Source organism: Gracilinanus agilis, chromosome 4 (genome assembly GCF_016433145.1).
Source record: "Gracilinanus agilis isolate LMUSP501 chromosome 4, AgileGrace, whole genome shotgun sequence".
Taxonomy (NCBI): domain Eukaryota; kingdom Metazoa; phylum Chordata; class Mammalia; order Didelphimorphia; family Didelphidae; genus Gracilinanus; species Gracilinanus agilis.
The window spans coordinates 370925885-370945907 of record NC_058133.1 but is presented as its reverse complement, the minus strand read 5'-3'; the positions used below and the strand labels follow the sequence as shown (position 1 = coordinate 370945907).

General features: G+C 36.1%; 1 protein-coding gene across 1 annotated transcript in view; it reads right to left on the bottom strand.

The window, feature by feature from the left end:
* Nucleotides 1-20023, bottom strand: part of SLC35F1 (solute carrier family 35 member F1) — a 524228-nt gene that overhangs the window by 203946 nt on the left and 300259 nt on the right. Inside the window, exon 2 of the mRNA XM_044674423.1 lies at nucleotides 6478-6653. Within this exon, the coding sequence (XP_044530358.1) occupies nucleotides 6478-6653 (176 nt within the window). The remainder of the gene's footprint in view (nucleotides 1-6477; nucleotides 6654-20023) is intronic.

Sequence of the window (20023 nt, the reverse complement as noted above, 5' to 3'; positions counted from 1 at the left end):
TAAAAAATGAGAGTGCCCGATTTATTCCCTGCAATTTTAATCAGGCACCCTAAACTCAAGCATCAAACTCCCTGGCATTTAATACTTTGGAGGGTAGAGTGAGAAAGTACAGAAAAAAAAGCAGAATGAGAAAGAAAAAAGAAATAGGAAGGAGGATAGAAAGATAATGAAGGGGAAATATGGGAAGAGTATTTTGGAATATTTCTCATAGATTTCTGGTTACTATGACTATCCATCCATGAAACAAAAGTGAGATCACAGACTTTTAAATTTGCCAATCCCTCTACCCTACTATGTGCCAGGCATGTTGCTAAGTGTTTTTCAAATATCTCATTTGATCAAATTGAGTCTGTGTCTGGACTTGAATCTCATCTTTTCTATTTACTGTATCTGTGACCTTGGCCAAGTAAATTTACCTGAGACTTGCTTTTCACATTTATAAAATGAAGGAGTCAGACTAGATCAGAGAAAAGACAAACTATGACCTGAAGGCAAAATCCAGCCCCTCAGCCTATTTTTTGTTTAAAAATGTAAAAATGACATAGGTCATGTTTTGCTGATTAAATAATGTGGTTGCTTCCAGCTCTAAATCTTATTCTGCTGTGATTGGTTTATGCCTCCTGCCCATTTTTACCACTACCTAGGGAGATGAACAGACAAATATATACTCAGTATAGATAAAATCTATGTGTTTTAAGTATGCATAAATATGTATATTATACAACTGTAGAAACAAGACTGTATTGAAAGTTTTCTGAATTATTCAACTTTAAAATATGTATATGTTTACAGCACCACCTAGGGAGATTTTCCTACTGTGATATTTTTAATTACTGATGCTTAAAGGAAAGGTTGGAATACCTGTTCTATTCTGGATAAGAAATTTGGCCAAGTAGATAGTTGGTTTTAAAAACATCCTCTTTCCACATCATTAGAAAAGCAAGAACTCCTCAAGAAGCATCAGTGACCCCATATTGCCTATAAGATCAAATACAAATTCTTCTGCTTGGCATTGAAAGCCTTTCACAATCTGGTTGTAGCTTCCCTTTCTAGCCCAATTGTATATCCTACATTGGGTCAATGAATCGATAAGCATTTATTAAGTACCTACTATGTGCCAGGCACTGTGCTAAGTGCTGGAGATTTGAAAGATGCAAAAGTTAGCAACTTAAAATCTAGTGGGGAAGTCAATATGAAAACAATTATATGCAAACCAAGTTATAAAGGGCAGGTAGGTGGCTTAGTGCATTGAGAGCCAGGCCCAGAGACGGGAAGTCTTGGGTTCAAATTTGACCACAGATGCTTCTTAGCTGTATGACCCTGGGCAAATCACTTAATTTCCATTGCCTAGTCCTTACCACTCTTCTCCTTTGCTGCCAATACACAGTATTGATTCTAAGATAACAAAGGGAAGGCACTTGAATTAAGATCCACTGGGGAAGGCTCCCTGTGGAAGTTGGGGATTAGTTGGTACTTAAAGGAAACCATGGAGGTCAGTAGTCAGGGTAAAGGAGGAAGAGCTTTCCAGGCATGGGGATGAAACTAGCCTACTTGCTGTTCTCTATTCATGACATCCTATCTTTCCTCAACATATTTTTACAAAGGCCGCACCTCATGCCTATTTCTCCTTACTCCTGCTTCTGGGAAACCCTTCTTCCTTTCAAGACTCAGTTGAAAGTGAGACATAAGATCTTTCCAGATCTCTGCAACTGTTAGCGCAGATTACTTTGTACTAACTTTATATACATTTCATGTTTAATTTTTAGAATATATATTCCTCCTTCCAAGGGAAAATGGAAGCTAACTGAGGACAGGGAAAGTTTTATCTTTGTCTTTATAGCTCCTAGATCCAAAAAGTATTTTATACTGAATAGATGGTAAATAATTTCTTATTGAATTGAATGTGGTCCCAAAACCTGTTCATTCTCCCCCCCCCCTTTTTTTTAATGAAATCTGGTGTTTCTGCACTTTCGGATTCAGTTAGGAACCCTTCCTGCCCATCTACTCTCAAAAAATTCCAAGGGGAAAAATAATCCCTATTGAAAGCTATGTATGAGAAGTTATTTAGGCATATCCAAGAGTTTGGGAAACTTCAGTTAATGAACTAAGTCATTAGAGAGAGGAAAAACCTATTGAAGTTAATGCTTATTTGAACTTCATCCAAATTATCAAACTTTTCCCAAATTGCAACATGGGCTCCTCTTGGGGAGAAATACAGCACATTTCTTTTCTGAAGCTGATGCCTTTCTAGATAGCTATATTCATCCAGTGTTTCTTCATATGCTGCCAGAGAGGGCTTTTGAAGCCCATCTGGAGGGAGCCTGAGCCAACACAGAATTAGCCTCTAGCAAAAGAAGGACTAGACACACAATATGTAAGGTGGGAAATTCAGAGCAGATCATTGGTGTTGAACAACCAATATTGATGGTACACTAACAATGGAGGGAATAAAGCATCAGTAAGAAACTTGGATTGGAGACAAATGAACACCAATCCAAGATGTATTTGGTATGTGAGTTCAGTTTTAAGTTTGATTTAAACTTTTGGTAAGAATTCACAGAATATCTCTTTGTCAACATTTAGATCATTATTCTTATGTTACAACTTATTGTAAACATAGCAAAACAGTAAAGTGTAAGGAAGTGATTAGGTTAAGTTGAAATTTTGTCTTGTTTATAAGTATAACAGATGTATATTTACATATATAACATATATTTATCTGAATATTCCTCTGACTCTTTCCATCTGCCTATCTATTATTCTTGTAAGTCCATCCATCCATCATTCATCTATCTGCATGTCTAATCAGATTACTCAGATTATATATATAAATTAGAAGGAGGGAATCTTAAGAATGCTTACACTTTTGCCATAGAAGAGTGTGCATAATATGAAACCATGAAGGAGGTTAGACTTAGAGAGCCTGGGAGTAGATAAAAATTCAACAATTCAGTTCAGTAAATATTTGTTAATAATCTGATAAAATGCATGGCACGAGGGATACAAAAATTCAAAAATACTTCTGTTAGTGCCTTAAAAGAAGTATACACTCTCCATGAGGATATGAAGTAGGATATGTACAAAGATGAGTCTATTAAAAGGAAAGTTGAGATGGGATTAAAGGAGAAAGTGAGGGGATTAGGAAAGGAAAGGTAAATATGGGATTTGAATGAACCACGTGTCTGGTGACTCAATTCTGGAGGTAGCTTAGTTATCTTTTTATTCAATTATGGCTAGTCCTGCGAGAATTGGGAGAAAACTATATTGCATTGTTTTAAATCTAGGTCTGCATGGCTGGGAGATTGAATCACCTGTACCTGTTGTTTAGGGACCCTTAATCAAGGACCTATGTTATGTCAACCAGAAATTCACTCAGATGCCAAGATTGATGAAAAGAGTTTTCTCATGATTGTATATCTCAAGCAACCCATATATCCTATCTAAAAATTGGCCCATAGTGACTAAGCAGTTATTGTTTTTGTATTCCTTTGACTGTTTACAGATACTTGGGGAAGAGTGCAACAGTTCTTTCCCTGAATACAGGGAATTGCACCTGTTAACTCAACCTCTCACAACTTGGAAATAGTCCCTAATTTTTCATCTAATTAGACGTCAAATCACCTAATGTTGTATCATTACCTTTTAATTGGTCTTATTTTATTAATTTTTTTAATGTATAAAACCCAATTCCCACTCCACCCCCCCATATTCAGAGTCTAGTCCTAATCTAAGGAAGGGAAGTGGTCCTTATTTGCTAGGTAATTGGCATGCTTTGCTTAATAAATCAATATCCTTAGAAGATCAAATTTTTGTTTCCTCAGTCATTTCATCTTTTGCCCATCACATGAAAACCTGACAAAAACGCCAGAAACATTTTAAGAAAGAAGGGAGGGAAGAGGGATGACTTCACTGAGGAAGTGAGACTTTACCTGTACCTTGAAGAAAAAGGATTCTGAAAGGAAGAGAGGAGGGAGAATACTGCAGGCATAAAGAAGGTGGGAAGGAGGGAAACGTATAGCTTCAGGGGAAGGAGTCTACTTATCAAATTCAGGGAGCACTTAGTAGTACATTGCTAGCTAGAACACAGAATGTATTAAGGAATATAATGTGAATCAAGGCTAGAAAACTGAGAATAGCCAAACTAAGGCAGTTATATAGCACAGTGGATAGAGTTTTGGATAGGAGTCCAGAAGATCTGAGTTTATAACCTGCCTCAGACACTTAACTACATATGTAATCTTAAACAATGTGTTTGACCTCTCTCAGCTTCAGTTTCCTTATTTGTAATATGGGGATAATAACAGCACCTATCTCTTAAGACTGTTGGGAGTATCAAATGAAATAACATGCATAAAGTGCTTCAGAAACTCTAAAATTCTATAGATATGCTAGCTATCATTATCATTATTACTATTGCTTGCTGCTGCTATAAAGGTGCTGAGAAGCTTGAATTTTACCTTAAATATTTTACCCAATGGGGAGTCACTGGTGATTTTTGAGCAAGTGAGGAACATGGTTAGACTTATGACTGAGATTCTTTTTTGGCAGCTGTGATAAGTTTCATTAGAGAATGGAGAAAAAGGAGGCAGAGATACCAGTTAAGAGGAAATTATCATAGTCTAGATCATAGGTCAGTGATGGTGAAACTTTTGGAGACTGAGTGCCCAAACTGCAACTCTCTTGCTATATATGAGCCTTCTTCCTTCTGGACTTTCTTCAGTCTCCTCTACTGTAGAGTCCAAATGCTGAATGTAAAGGTTGACTCCAATGAGAGGTGATTTCAAGATGAGATATCCTCTTATATAGAGTTCAAGATCACACTAGCCATTATCTGATTCAATATCATCATATAGTAGTCGTATATCAAATTTATTGGCTATAATTTCCTGTCTAGTGCATTTCCTTTTTCTCGGTTTTTCCTATATTCTGAGTAACTTGATTTCAAATGAAGTTTTATTCCTTATGACAGTTTAGAATTCTTGATATAAAACTTAAATAACAACAGCAAACCCAACCACGATGACTAATATAACCACATTGATTTTTTTTAAAGAAAAAATAAGACTCTCGACTGGCAAATACTTTATTTTTTCTTTTAAAAACATTCAATTGGAGGCTATTCAAATGCTTATTTTGTATCATTTTGCATAAGCCAAAATTTGTTATTCCCTGAACCACAATAATAAATATATTGGATCATAAAATATTTACAGAGATACATACAAACTTAGATACGTACATAGCAGATACAATGTGGCATGGTGGAGAGAGAAGCATGAAAATATGAATTCTGGTCCTATATCTGGTATGGACTGGCTAGGTATCTCTAGGTAAGTGATTTAGCCTCTCAGTGTCCCAAGAAAAAGAATATTAGTTACAAAACTGTTGCAGAGCTACATTCATAGAGAGTTTCCTTAATGGGAACTTCCCACAAAAAGGGGGAGCCAGGTATGACTTTCTAGTCAAATCTGATATGACATCCTCAAGAGCTATGAAGGCTTTTAAAATTTTAAACAATTAAAAATATGTTAATTTAAAAATATCATTTTATTTCTCCCCAATTACACGTAAAAAGTTTCTAACACTTTAAAAGGAATTTTAAGTGTCAAATTTTCTCCCTCCCTCCCCTGTCTCCTTGCTGAGATGGTAAGTAATCTGATGTGCAATCATGTAGAACATAAAATTTGTTAATTTAATTATCTAACAATTAAATATTAATGAAATTTTAAAATTAAAAACCATTCTTAGCTCATAAACCACTCAAAAACAGGCGAGTGGGCCAAATTTGGCCAGCAGGTTGTAGGTACTATGGCAATGAATCACAGTTCCAACCCTCCCCTGAAAAGACAAAGAAGCAAACAGAATCTATACACATGCACCCAAATACACAAATAGAGGCTAAAAGTAGCAGTGCTTGTGTAAATCCTTAGAGGTAGAATTCTTTATAATGATGTACCTATGTGCATTTCCTTATTTAATTACTTTAAAACAATTTTTGTGCTGTTGATTGTTTTGAAAGAATCAATGCAAACCAGATTGTTTCCTCGTAAATCATAAATTCACCTGAATGGAAAGGTATGATTAGGACAAGTGTTTTTTGTCCCCTTACATGTAATTATATACCTGCCCATATATTAGTGAGAACTTTGACTAAGAATCAAGAAGCATTAGGAATATTTAAAGGAAGTCACACTGTGAGTGATTTTACAATTCAGCCTACACATGCTTTTCTTCCTTCTGCTGAATCCTCAATATTTATGCTCCATTATGATTTATTCATTCATTTAGTTTGCTGTATCATCACAAAAAAGAGAAAAGAAGGAATTGTGTGCTCTGATTTGTTCTGCTAATGTCCAAAGTGACAATAGGACAGATCCGAACTCTCTTATCCTTATCATCTCAATTCCAGCTATTTCTGAAAATATAACCAACTAGCACCTACATCTATGATCTATGACCCCCTTGGTATCAACTTACCTTGTCTGACAGCTAATGTTGTTGTGTAGACCAAGAAGAGAAGGATGTAATTGAGGAAACTCTGAAAGACTGGAGTGTTGGCATGGAAATCATCAGACAGGTATTTGCTGGTTAGACCAATACCACAGATAAGAAGGGACAACACCTGTCCAAGAGCCACAGAAATCATCATCTCCCTGAGGGAAAGGAGAAATACGAGATAGGTCAGCAGGCAGCTATTAGAGGAGATATGGCATTCTTAACAGTACCATCAAAGAAAGTCGAGTTCAAGTGAAACTGGAAAACTATCCATGACCCCTTGAAATGAGAGAAATTGTCATTTTTAGTGCTATTCTTTATTCTAGTAACATCATGGCAGAGGCAAGGAAATAAAATATTTACTTCAGATTCAATTCAGCAAATATTTTTAAGGGTTGGATGTACATAAAAATGCTGTGCTAGCTGCCAGGGGATACAAAGACTTCAATGAAACTATCTGTTCCATCTCAGAGCTTATATTCTACTGGGGTTTTGGGGTGGGGAGTTATAAAGGGTAAACAAATCAACAGCACAAAAGGAAAGCTGAGGAAAGGAAGAATAGTTAAATAAAGAAAGTTGCATGATTAACACATCCTTCAATTAGCTAGACACTAGGAAATCCAAGGGGGGCAAAGTCATTACTATATTTCAGGGCCAAGAGTTAAAGATAGTTTTATATATAGTTATATAGTTACATAGAATTGATATTGTTAAAATATTTTTGTTGCCCACTCATCATTTCACTTTTATGGTATTCACAGAACAAAATTATTGTTCTCTATAAGGGATATTTCATGATGAAAGGGAATGAGAAAATGAAAGTAGATGTAATTTCTTCTAATACTATGACTAATTACTATTTTACGTATATTGGTTACACATGCATGTTTACTAGTCCCAAAGGCTTTTAAGGCATAGTCAAGAGGTTGAATCTGGAAGAGCTAGAGGAATGACAGACCACCAAAAAAACAAAGATGAGAAGTTGTTTTTTCAAGTTGATCATCCATACCTGCATTTTGCTTTGATCAAGTAAGTGCCCTTGGATCCTTCAAAGGATACATCTTCTCTTAGTCTGCAGCTAGACATATCTTTTCTCCCCATATTTATCACTACCTTTCAGAGGATACCTAGATTTGAGACCATGTTATTGTTACTACTAAAATATCAATGCAAATTGAACACAGAGATAGCAAGGTGTAGAGAACAATCATGAATTTGGAGTCAGAAAGATGTGGGTTCAAATCTTTTCTCAGACACTAATTAAGATCTGGGACCCTGAACAAGTCATGTGCCTCAATTTCCTTATCTGTGAAATGAGGGAGATGGACTGATGGCCTTTGAGATCACAAGTTCCCTTCCAGCTCTAACTCTATAATCCTATGATGGTACATCAATCCATAATTTATACTACTTGTTGATTTGTATAAAACCCTCAGCCAATAACATAATTGAGTTGTGATTTTAAAATATTAAGACATCTTTCCCAAAGATCCACCTTGCTTTTTTATGTCACCTTCATCCTGATATGAAAGATACCAGCCCCAATACAGCCTTTCCAATTACTGAATTTTCAAAAGGTGACATTGAGGCATTTTACTGTGCCGTGAGCAAAATGAGTGACAAGAGGAAAGCATAGCAGAGAGGACATTTGTCAACTCAGAGATTTGCAGTTTAGATGTGTTTGCCAGTTTTGGGGGTAACAAAATCAGGTTATAGGGGACCTGAATATCAGGATAATATATTTAACTTAATTTAGAAGGAAACAGGGAGCTATTGAATGTTTTATTTAAAAATGAAATAAAAGAAGATGAATTAGGAAGATACATTTGATGGAAATGTATAGGAGAGGTAGGATACGGCATAAACAATTTGTTGTTCAGTCATTTTTCAGTTGCATCCAACTCTTTGTGAGTCCATTTAGGGTATTCTTGGAGTGATCTGGAGTTTTTTTTTCTTTGCCATTTTTTCTTCCTGTTCATTTTATAAATGAAGAAACTGAGGTAAATAAGATTAAGTGATTTGCCCAGGCTCACACAACTAGTAAGTACAAACAATTAGGAAAGCAATTAAGCCAGTCACAGAGGCAGGTAGGTAGATTCAGAGTCTAGAATATCTAGTTCAAATTCTGCTTTAGACACTTATTTGAGTTGAGTGGCCTTATGCAAATTGTTTAGCTTTAAGCCCCTTCCAAATGGTTTCCCCCATTTAAATGAGGGAGAACAATAACATCTACCTTACAAGGTTGATGTGATGCTCAGATAAAAAAAAAAGCTATGTAAAGAACTTTGAAAATTTTAAAGAGCTAATAAATATTAACTACAATAATAATTGTTATTATTTCTAATACAAGTATAATGTACTAATTACCATCCTGAATAAAAAAAAACTGGAAGAAAGGATAGAAAAAAAGGATCTTTTCTACAGTGACAGGAGGTATGACACATCCCCTTTAAAGAAGGAATGAGTTTGAAAGACATTTCAAAGGAAAAATCAATAGGATTTTTTTTGCAGCTTTGTGGGTCTGGGAAGGAAAGTGAAGACACAAAGATTACATGGATTTAGCGAAGCTGGGTAATTGGGAGGAAGTGGTACCATTAGAAGAAAAAAAGGAAGTCAGAAGGAAAGATGAAGGTGGGTGAAGTGAGAAGATCGCTTTTAGATATTATGAATTGCTAGCAGAACATGCAGGTTGAAATTTTGAGTAGGGAGCTAGAAATGTGGGAGAGGGTTGGAAAGATATAGACATGGGGCTCATCCACATACAGATGATAGCTGAAGTCATGAAATTCAATAAGATCGCCAGTGGAAAGATTTTACTAAGGGAGTAGAAATCAGAAGGCAGAATTGAGAAGAGATCAGAAAGGAAACAAATGAACAAGGATGAAGAACTAATTGGAAACCCTGGGAGGAGAGTATTCAAGAAGGATGAGATGGCTAGTAGAGTCACATATTGAACCTACATCATAGAAGATGAGGACTGAGAAAAAGTCATTATATTTGGTCATGTGACCATCAGTGATCTTTGATAAAATGGTTTTCATAGTATTAATGGGGGCAAAAAATCCTGTTGTAAGATTTTAAGAAGTAGAAATAACGCAAGAATACTTTTTAGACACTAACTAATCCATTCCAGTATCTAAGAAAATAGAATCTTCTCCAATGAGCATTTATTGTATCTATTATATGGCAGACACCGTACCAGTTGCCGGGATACGGAGACAAAATGAAAAACAGCCTCAGCAATTAGAGATCTTAAAAGGTTGGGGAAAGTAAGCATTGAGAGTCAATTCAAATATGTTTTCTGTGAAGAAACTCATCTTTCTCCCAGATAAGATTCCATAGTTCTTTGCCCATAGATTTAAATATGTCAATATTTGTTATTCTCAACATAGTACGCACAACTCCTACTAGCTTGCCATTTGATCACTCCAGAGGAATGATACCTATCATCAGAAGCAGCTAGGCCACTTAATTAGCCTGTGTTTCTGATTTTTCTGTGCATACATGAAATGAAAATAAAAAAGTTTACAGATACCCTTAAATCCTAAACAGCCCTTCACATGTCACCCAAATAAATGAGAAACCAGTGATTTTGTCAGGGTATGGGAAATCTCTCTGCCAGCATAGGTCGATGTCCATTTATGACTTAGACAACTAATGGGGCAGCTAGATGGCTCAGGGGATAGAAGACCTGAGTTCAGATTTGGCTTCAGACACTTATCAGCTGTGTGACCCTGGGCAAGTCACTTAACCTCTGATTACCTTGATGTATTTTCTTTGCCAAGAAAATCCCATGGGGTCACAAAGAGGAGGACTTAACTAAATGACTAACAATATAACTCTTAGAAAGTTGCTTCTAAGTGGCAGAGAAAATGTTGACCTCTGCAGGTTGTAGAGGGAGTTTCTTCATGGAGAAAATATTATGAGGCTTTTACAGTTCTATTTCCTAATGCTTTGACACATTAAATTAAAATACTAATAAAATCACCATGGTTTCATGTACTGTATTGAACAAAATCATAAGTAAAATAAAATGAGATAATACTAGGTAGGAAAGGTGCTTTCATTATTTATGGTGGTCACTTCCTAACTGATCCGTGGGCATGAACTTGTTCAAAGCACTTTAAAACAAAAGTTCAAATGCCATCTTGCAGTTACAAATAATTTCCTGTCCGGTTAAGTTAGGTAGGAGGTAGACTTTCCTTTGCCAAAAAGACCATTTGCTCCACAAACCACAATTAAAAATCGGGTACTTTCCTGGAGGCCTAGATGATAGATTCCCACAAGTATAATGGCAAGGGTGGGGTGAAAATGGAATGAAGAAACCTTAACAGCCTCTCTCATTGAAAAAAATCCTCTTATCTACTACTGTCCCCTTAGCAAATGGCAACCATAGATCTCTTCTTGTATCATTGGTCAAAGGAACCAAGTCTTCTGTAATTAATTTTCTCTCTTAATTAGTGACCATGTCATTCAGCTATGACTGGTGTGAATACAAATTGAGTTTATCTGCCTTGCAAATGACCATAATGTATAAAATTGGAAGAGATTCAGGAAATTGTTTATTTGCCTTTTATTTCAAGGTCATATTTCTCGAAATCCCTACGCTTGCAGCCATTGTCAATTCTACATCAGAGTCTGCCTCTGTGGACATTGGGCAAAAGTCTAGTTTTTATTGTTATGATTTTCTCTCTTCTCTCTTCTCACCTCTTCTCTCCTCTCAACTAAATCTAATCCATTTTAGGAACTGAAAATCTTTTTCAATTTAGCCAAATATCCTGACAGTCTGAGATATTAATTCACTAGAGCTTGGATAATGGCACATGCTGAGTTTGAGGAGACTAGAATTACATTCAGGAGGTGGATCTCTGAGCAACCCATTCTCAGATTAGAGCTCATATTGGTTTTCAAATTTACCAGCAATGGCAATAGGAGATATTAGGAAAACCAAAAGAAATGGAGATTTGAGAGATGTAGGTATGTGTGTACATACACACATATATAGATCTGCAGATATGTGGAACATTTATATTATTACATATACTATATTATTAAAATGTTATATTATATAAATCGTGATATATTCTAGATCTTAGTAATTGTGTGTGGCCTATAGAGATTTATGGAGAATGCATTAGAAACATGGATACATGCCAGTGAAAATCGATTTCTTCACAGTCCATCAGAAAGCATCTTTCTAGTCTTTACTAGCTATCTAGAAAAGTTTTGGCTGATGTCGGGCTATAAATGAAATTGGAGAGCTTGTGGCTGCCCACCCAGAAATACTATGTGATCCCTTTGTGATTTTTATTCAGGCTGATTATATTCAAGTGTTGAAAACCACGTTAGTAAATGTGGCCTAAAAATTAAAAGGAAAAGACAACAGACCCAAGCATGGTTGATAACAAATATGGCATTGAATAAATAAGGAAAATTTAGAGGCAGAAAACATGGTGTATTGGTAACTTTTAGATTTCTATTATTAGTTTATAGCAGGAATTCACTTGCTTCTCTAATAACTTTTAATTGTGACATAATGATTTTATATTCTCACTTAAAATAAAGGATTAGGTTCATTAGATAGAGAGCCAGGCCTGGAGATTGGAGGTCCTGTATTCAAATTTGCTCTCTGACCACAACTGCCTAGAACTTACCACTCTTATTATGCCTTGGAACAGATACTTAGTCTCAGTTCTAAGACAGAAGGTGGAGAGTTGAAAAAAGATATGGGAAAAAATTACACAAGGATACAGAAAGAACCTGGTCAAAATCCAACTCTGGACACTTAACAATTGTTATAATTATAAGCAAGTCAATTCATGTCCCTAATTTTTAATTTCTTCATGTGCAAAACGGAAAGAATAATATCCACAATAAACACGCCATATACATTTGAAGCTTTTTTGAGGGCAGGAAATGTTTGTCTTTCTTAATATCCTCAGCCTTTAGCACATACAATACTTGGCATATAGTCCATTGCTTAATAAATGCTTGTTAACTGACTGGCTTACCTTAGAGAGTTGTTATGAGGCTCAAGTGGAATAACATATGTAAAATACTTTTAAAGCACAATTGTAAAGTCTTTCTGTCACCACCTAATTCTCTTCACTTTTGATGGAGTTCATATAGAAATTGTTCTGGGACAAGTTCCTTGCTGACTTGTTATTATTCTTTTATATTTATGTTGATTATCACACAGATATATGAAAAAGTGCCTTCTTATGGATGAAAAACAGTATTGGGATATAAGTTCATCCTCTCTAGGCTTTCACAGAAAGCATCCTTGGTACAATTCCATCAACAGATGGGACAACAGGGATGTGATGTTTCTTATCTTGTTTCCTCTATGATTTTTATCTCCTGTGCTGGGTTTCTATAATTTGAAAGCTTTTTGTTTCATATATTTTAAAGATTATGTGTATTTGGTGTGGTGACACTTACTAAAAACATTGTTCTTTAGTTTTTGGTGATCACTGTTATGTCTGGATGACTGGGGAAAATCTTTTGATCTATGATAACAATCCAGTTTCAAAAAATTTATTGACTGAATTCTGTGGGCTATTTTGAAGTATTAGTTTGTAATATGGGGATCTGTCATCTATCAGTCCATGAAAGACAGAGAGCTTCTGATGTATAATTCTAGCCACAAGGTTGTGTCTTGCTGGGGGATTTGGTAAGTGATATATATGTGTATGTATGTTTAAAATTATATAAAATTATCTGCATGGATTGTGCTCCTAAAGGTGCTATAGCCTGCAGATTAAGAAAAAAAACTTCTTGTTACCCAAGTCTTTGGCCCTGTCAAATGGTTCAATATAATCAATTTTATGATTTATTAGTGGAAATGTTATTAGAATGGTCATTACCATTTGAGAACAGGGACTATCTTTTTTGTTTATATTTTCAGTGCTTTGCAATGCTTTGCTTAATAAATGCTTTTATCTAGCTTTCCATTTCATTCATTTGTGAGTGTCACAGTCTTTATTATTTCCTTGTATAAGGATATCGTTCACTAAATTTATTCTTTAAACATAAATAATTTCTGGTTGAAGTGACATGGTCCTGAATTGCCATCTTAAATCCCCTATTTTTGCAAAGCAAAACAAAACAAAACAAAACAAAACCCAACACCTATGACTCAGGTATTTATTCAATATTTCTGTGTCAAAATAGTGTTGACTAATTTCATGCATCGACTGGTGTGCCATTTCCTTCTCCACCTCATTTGTGAAGATTAGGAAATTGAGGCAAAAGGGGTTGAGTTTGGATATGTACTCATGAAGATGAATCTTTCTGATTCTAAGCCTAGTGATGTCTCCAATGTATCACCTATCTGATTTCGGAGATTTTGCATTATAATCTGGAAGATGATACATGAACACACAAAGTTGACCAACAATATGAGTTTCACAAATTGCTATGACTAAAATATGTCACCTAACTATGAACTGGAAGGACAATCAGTTTTGCAGGAGATAGAACTTACAATATCTAGAATAATTCGGAATGAATTTATGGAGGTGACAAGAGTTGAATCCTAAGTGGTAAATTGAAGTAAAGACATGAGGAGGACACACCAGATGGTGGGAATGACATGACTAAATATATGAGAGAAAAGAGAAGGATCAATTCACAGGGAAATAAGCAGCTCACCCTGGCTTGAGTAAAGGGCTCAGATAGCAAGGTATCCCCCCATCTCTTTTTCAAAGTCAAATTATCTTGGATTTTCAATAGATATACTGTCATATATTTTTTTCAGTGTATAAATAAGTAATTCACAATCATTATGGATCATACTCACACCTCTTTTATAGTAATGCTTAGCAGGACACTATTTAAATGATAATAATAATCATTGGTTAAAGTGTACCTGCTGGCAAGCATTTTTGCTTTTTTTGGAATTTGGTTTTTCTTCTAATGGCACTGAGAAGATTTTCTCAAATTATTAATTCTAGGCAATAACACAGAATGAACTTTATGCATGAGAGTTTATAATATGGTATCAACTTGAATTATAGATGAAAGGCTCTGTCAAAGCATCTTCATTCTGCTGTATAGTCCCAAGAAAACTCTGTCAGACCTGAGAAATTTGGATAAATATCAATCCAGTAGATTGAAATGAATTTAGATTCACAAAAGTCAGCAAGATTTGGAATCATATCCTTCTTAATATGTCATTTTGTGGTATTCTCTCATTCAAAGGTTAAGCAGTTGGTCTCTAGATATTACTATAAAGGTAACATTATGAATAGGTTTAATTGGACTTCCACAAAATTGTCTGTTTTGTCACCAAGATTCTGCACTTCAAGAAAATGACCTTTTCACTATTCTAGTCATCCAGATTTAGGACACCGGGAAAGAACCTAGGTGACCAGATTTTGTCTCAATGTGCTAAAATTTGGAGGGTGCTAATAGCATTAATACTTCTTAGAAAGCAGAGACAACTGAGTTTGGTATCTAACTCACAAGAATACTTAGTTAAAATAGACAACTGCAGTGGGTTGCTGAAAATGAAGTCTGGAAGTCCTAAAATCTAAATTCTTTCTCAGATATTTTTTAAATTTAAACATTTATTCATATTCATTTTTAACATGGTTACATGATTCACGCTCCTACTTTCCCCTTCACCCCCCTCACTCCCCCCACCCATGGCCAACACACATTTCCACTGGTTCTGTCATGTGTCCCTGATCAAGACCTATTTCCAAATTGTTGACAGCTGCATTGATGTGGTAGTCTCGAGTCTACATCCCCAATCATGTCCACCCCAACCCATGCATTCAAGCAGTTGTTCTTCTTATATGTTTCCTCCCCTGCAGTCCTTCCTCTGAATGTGGGTAGTACTCATTACCATAAATCCCTCAGAATTGTCCTGGGTCACTGCATTGCTGCTGGTACAGAAGTCCATTGCATTCGATTTTACCATAGTATATCAGTCTCTGTGTACAATGTTATTCTGGCTCTGCTCCTTTCACTCTGCATCAGTTCCTGGAGGTCTTTCCAGTTCACCTGGAACTCCTCCAGTTTATTATTCCTTTTAGCACAATAGTATTCCATCACCAGCATATACCACAATTTGTTCAGCCATTCCCCAATTGAAGGACATACCCTCCTTTTCCAGTTTTTTTGCCACCACAAAAAGTGCAGCTATAAATATTTTCGTACAAGTCTGTTTATCTATGATCTCTTTGGGGTACAAACCCAACAATGGTATGGCTGGATCAAAGGGTGGGCATTTTTTTTATAGCCCTTTGAGCATGATTCCAAATTGCCAGCCAGAATGGTTGGATCAGTTCACAACTCCACCAGCAATGTATCAATGTCCCAATTTTGCCACATCTCCTCCAACATTCATTACTCTCCCCTTCTTTCATTTTAGCCAATCTGCTAGGTGTGAGGTGATACCTCAGAGTTGTTTTGATTTGCATTTCTCTAATTATTAGAGATTTAGAATACTTTCTCATGTGCTTATTGATACTTTTGATTTCTTTACCTGAGAATTGCCTATTCATGTCTCTTGCCCATTTATCAATTGGGGAATGGCTTGATTTTTTATACAATTGATTTAACTCCTTGTATATTTGAGTAATTAGACCCCTGTCAGAGTTTTTTGTTATAAAGATTTTTTCCCAATTTGTTGTTTCCCTTTTGATTTTGACTACATTGTTTTTGTTTGTACAAAAGCTTTTTAGTTTAACATAATCAAAACCATTTAATTTACATTTTGTAATTTTCTCTAACTCTTGCTTGGTTTTAAAGTCTTTCCTTTCCCAGAGATCTGACAAGTATACTATTCTGTGTTCACTTAACTTATTTATAGTTTTCCTCTTTATATTCAAGTCATTCACCCATTCTGAATTTATCTTGGTGTAGGGGGTGAGATGTTGATCTAAGCCTAATCTCTGCCATATTGTTTTCCAAATTTCCCAGCAGTTCTTTCTCAGATATTTTTTAGTCTTTTGGATCCTGTTTAGATTATTTACCTTTTACAGACTCAGTATCCTCTTCTATAATAATATATAATAATCACACCTATGTCACAGAGTGAGGGTCAAATGAGATGACCTATGTAAAAGCACTTTGCCATCCTTAATTTTGTTGTTTAGTCATTTCATTCATGTCTGACTTCATGGCCTTGTTTAGAGTTTAACATTTTTTTCAAATATTTTTCCATGTTTACATGATTCATTTTCTTTCCCTCATCTCTTTCCTCCCCTCTCCCAGAGCCAAAAAGCATTTCCTCCACTTTGTTATACAAATGTTATCATTTATACCTATTTCCATATTATTCATTTTTACAATAGAGCAATCTTCTAAATCCAAAACCTGCTTGGAGTTTTCTTGGCAAAGATCTTGGAGTGGTTTGCCATTTCCTTTTCCAGTTTATTTTACAGATGAGGAAACTGAGGCAAATAGGGTAAAATGATATGCTCATGGTCACATGGCTGGTATATGTTTAAGGCCAGATTTCAACTCAGGAAGATGAGTCTTTCGAATCCAGCACTCTATACAATGAACAACCTAGTTGCCCTGAATCAATTCCAACATTAAAGCTCTATTTTAATGTTAGCTACTAAGAAATAATATAAATAACAATGAATGAAATATGGAAGCTACCAGATGTCATGCTTCCTCAATCCCCCGGCCTCCCACAAACCTCATTACAATTAGACCTCATCCTATCTTTTTTTTTTTTAAACCCTTAACTTCTGTGTATTGGCTCCTTGGTGGAAGAATGGTAAAGGTGGGCAATGGGGGTCAATTGACTTGCCCAGGGTCACACATCTGGGAAGTGTCTGAGGCTGGATTTGAACCTAGGACCTCTCATCTCTAGGCCTGACTCTCAATCCACTGAGCTACCCAGCTGCCCCTAGACCTCATCCCATCTTGCTTCTCCTGGTGGTAGCTTTTGGCATATTAGCCTCTCAGTGTACCATGTGATTTTCTAGCCCCAAGTTCCTCCCTCATTCTATTCAAGGTCAGCTACACTTGTCTTTAAAAGTTAAATTGCTAGACTCCTTCAATTTCCTTGCTTCAGGTTCATTGTTTGGTGCATCCCAGGGGCTAGAATTAAAGAGTTAACTTCTCTGCTTTTGGACTACCTCTGCTTCCCAATATTCCAGCCCAGTGTGTTTGCCAATAAAGTTTATGGGGAAGGGACTGCAGAGTGATAACAAATAAAACACAAGTCAACATATTAAATACAGTGCTTTCTTCATCTGATCTCAGTAACTCCATCACAGTGGGATATGAAAAGAACCATTGCTACCTTTATACTTTATATGAGTAAGGAAGCCAGGGGGTATAAGGAAAACAAATGCCCTGCCAAGCACGAAGCCAAAGCTATGTACTTCCATTCTACCACTAAGTAGCAACATGACCTTGAACAAATCATTTCACATTTCTTTGTACCTCAGTTTTCTTATGTATATAATGATGTGCCCTGAGGATCTCCATTTGCCTGTCACATAGTAAGAGTAATAAATACATATTCATTCATTCACTTCCTTATTCATTCAAAGGTCCCTTTTAGCTCTAACTTATCATACCTCTACTCTATGTTTAAGAAATATATCTTTCTCCTTTAAAATTTCACATATAATTTTTTAAATATACATCTTAAAATACATTTTTCTCTTTTAAAATTTCACATAGAATTCTTAAAAATATGATCTTAAATTCTTAGCTTCTGTTTCTTTCTTTTTTTAAATTCCTGGACAAATTGTCAGACAACTAAATGAGAAAATGAGCTCTCAGCAGTGGCCACATATGTGGTAAATCCCCTACTGAGATCTGTGGCAGAGGAGATTTCTCAGTTGTGCTGATCACTGGTCTAGGGAGCTGGATGATTCAAAAAGTATGACTGGATTCATGGTCTCTGAGTCAAGAAGATTAGTGACACATAGGATATAACTTGATGGAGAGACATTGCCATGGCATCCCAGGCAGAAGGAATGACATGTATGAAATTTCAGAAGTAGAAGCTAATAAATCTCTTGGCTAGAGCCAAGTACCAGCCACGGTATAAGAGAAAAACAGTTAGACAAGAGGGAGCTCAATCAATGAGCAGAAGGCCTTCAAGTTTATGGTAAGCAATTTTCATTGAATAAGAGCAGCTCCATGAAATTCTGGGCTGGGAGAAAGGAAATGAATCCTGGCTAAAAATGATCATTTCAATTTTTTTGTTTGAATCTCAAATACTGTTCTTGTTCCTTTGTCATTTAAAAATATAGGTGTGCATTAGAAAGGTTTCCAGGTTTAACTATCTCCTGTGAGGGTGAAATTGTATTTTGTTCCTTATACTGCTGTACCTTAAAATGCTTAACTTTTTCTACATGGTGACAACTGGCACTTCAGTCTAGGCTTTGGTTTTGACCAGATCTGTGACTCCACTGGGTATAATGGGGTTCCTAGTAAGGGAGGAAACTCTACATCAACACAGGCAGGCATCTTCTGCAATTTGCAGTCTTGGAGACTTGCCTGGACACTGAAGATTCAGTAACTTGGCCAGGTTCAAAAGGACGCTATGCTTCAGAGGTAGGAGCTCAGCTGAGTTCTCCCTTCATGATTTGGAGGCTGAAACTCTTTATTTACTTTAGTACACTATAGGTAGCACTAGTAAGGATACCCTGGGCAAAACAGAGCAACAGGAAAGTATTTCCTCACATTATTACTATAGTCTAAACAATACACAGTGGGTTCTGCTTTTGGAACAAGTGGAAGTATGTTATAAATTAATGTATGTATAAATTATTTTTCTATTATGAACTCTAGTGGATAGGTCAGAAGGCAAGGGTACCTAACTCAACTAAGAAAGCTTAAAGAAAATCTGAACTATTAACATCCAGTGGTCACAGCCTCTATCATTTCTTTTTTTTTAAACCCTTACCTTCCATCTTAGAATCAATACTATGTATTGGTTCTAAGGCAGAAAAGTCATATGGGCTAGGAAATGGGGGTTAAGTGACTTGCCCAGGGTCACACAACTAAGAAGTGTCTGAGGCCAGATCTGAACCTAGGACCTTCCTTCTCTGGGCCTGGTTCTCAATCCACTCAGCCACCTAGCTGCCCCCAGCCTATATCATTTCCATTCTGTTAATAAACTGGAGGACAGCTAGGTAACACAGTGGATAGAGCCCTGGCTTGGAGTCAGGAAAATATGAATTTAAACCCAGTCATAGACACTTACTAGCTGTGAGACCCCGGACAAATCACTTAACCCTGTTTGCCTAGGTTCCTCATTTATAAAATGAGCTGGAGAAGGAAATGACAAGCCACTCTTCCATGTTTGTCGAGGGCCTCTAAATGGGATCATGAAGAATCAGACATGACTGAAATGAATGAACAACAACAAATAAATTAGAAATCAGAGACATCTTGAACAAGGGAACTTAGTGAAAGATCCAACAAAGGACCACTAGCTTTCAAACAGAAAGAAAATTGCCCTTGTGATGGACCCTGGAGAACACATAAAAGAAATCCAAGATAAAAAATCTCACAGTAACTTCCATTAGGGAGTATGTAATGT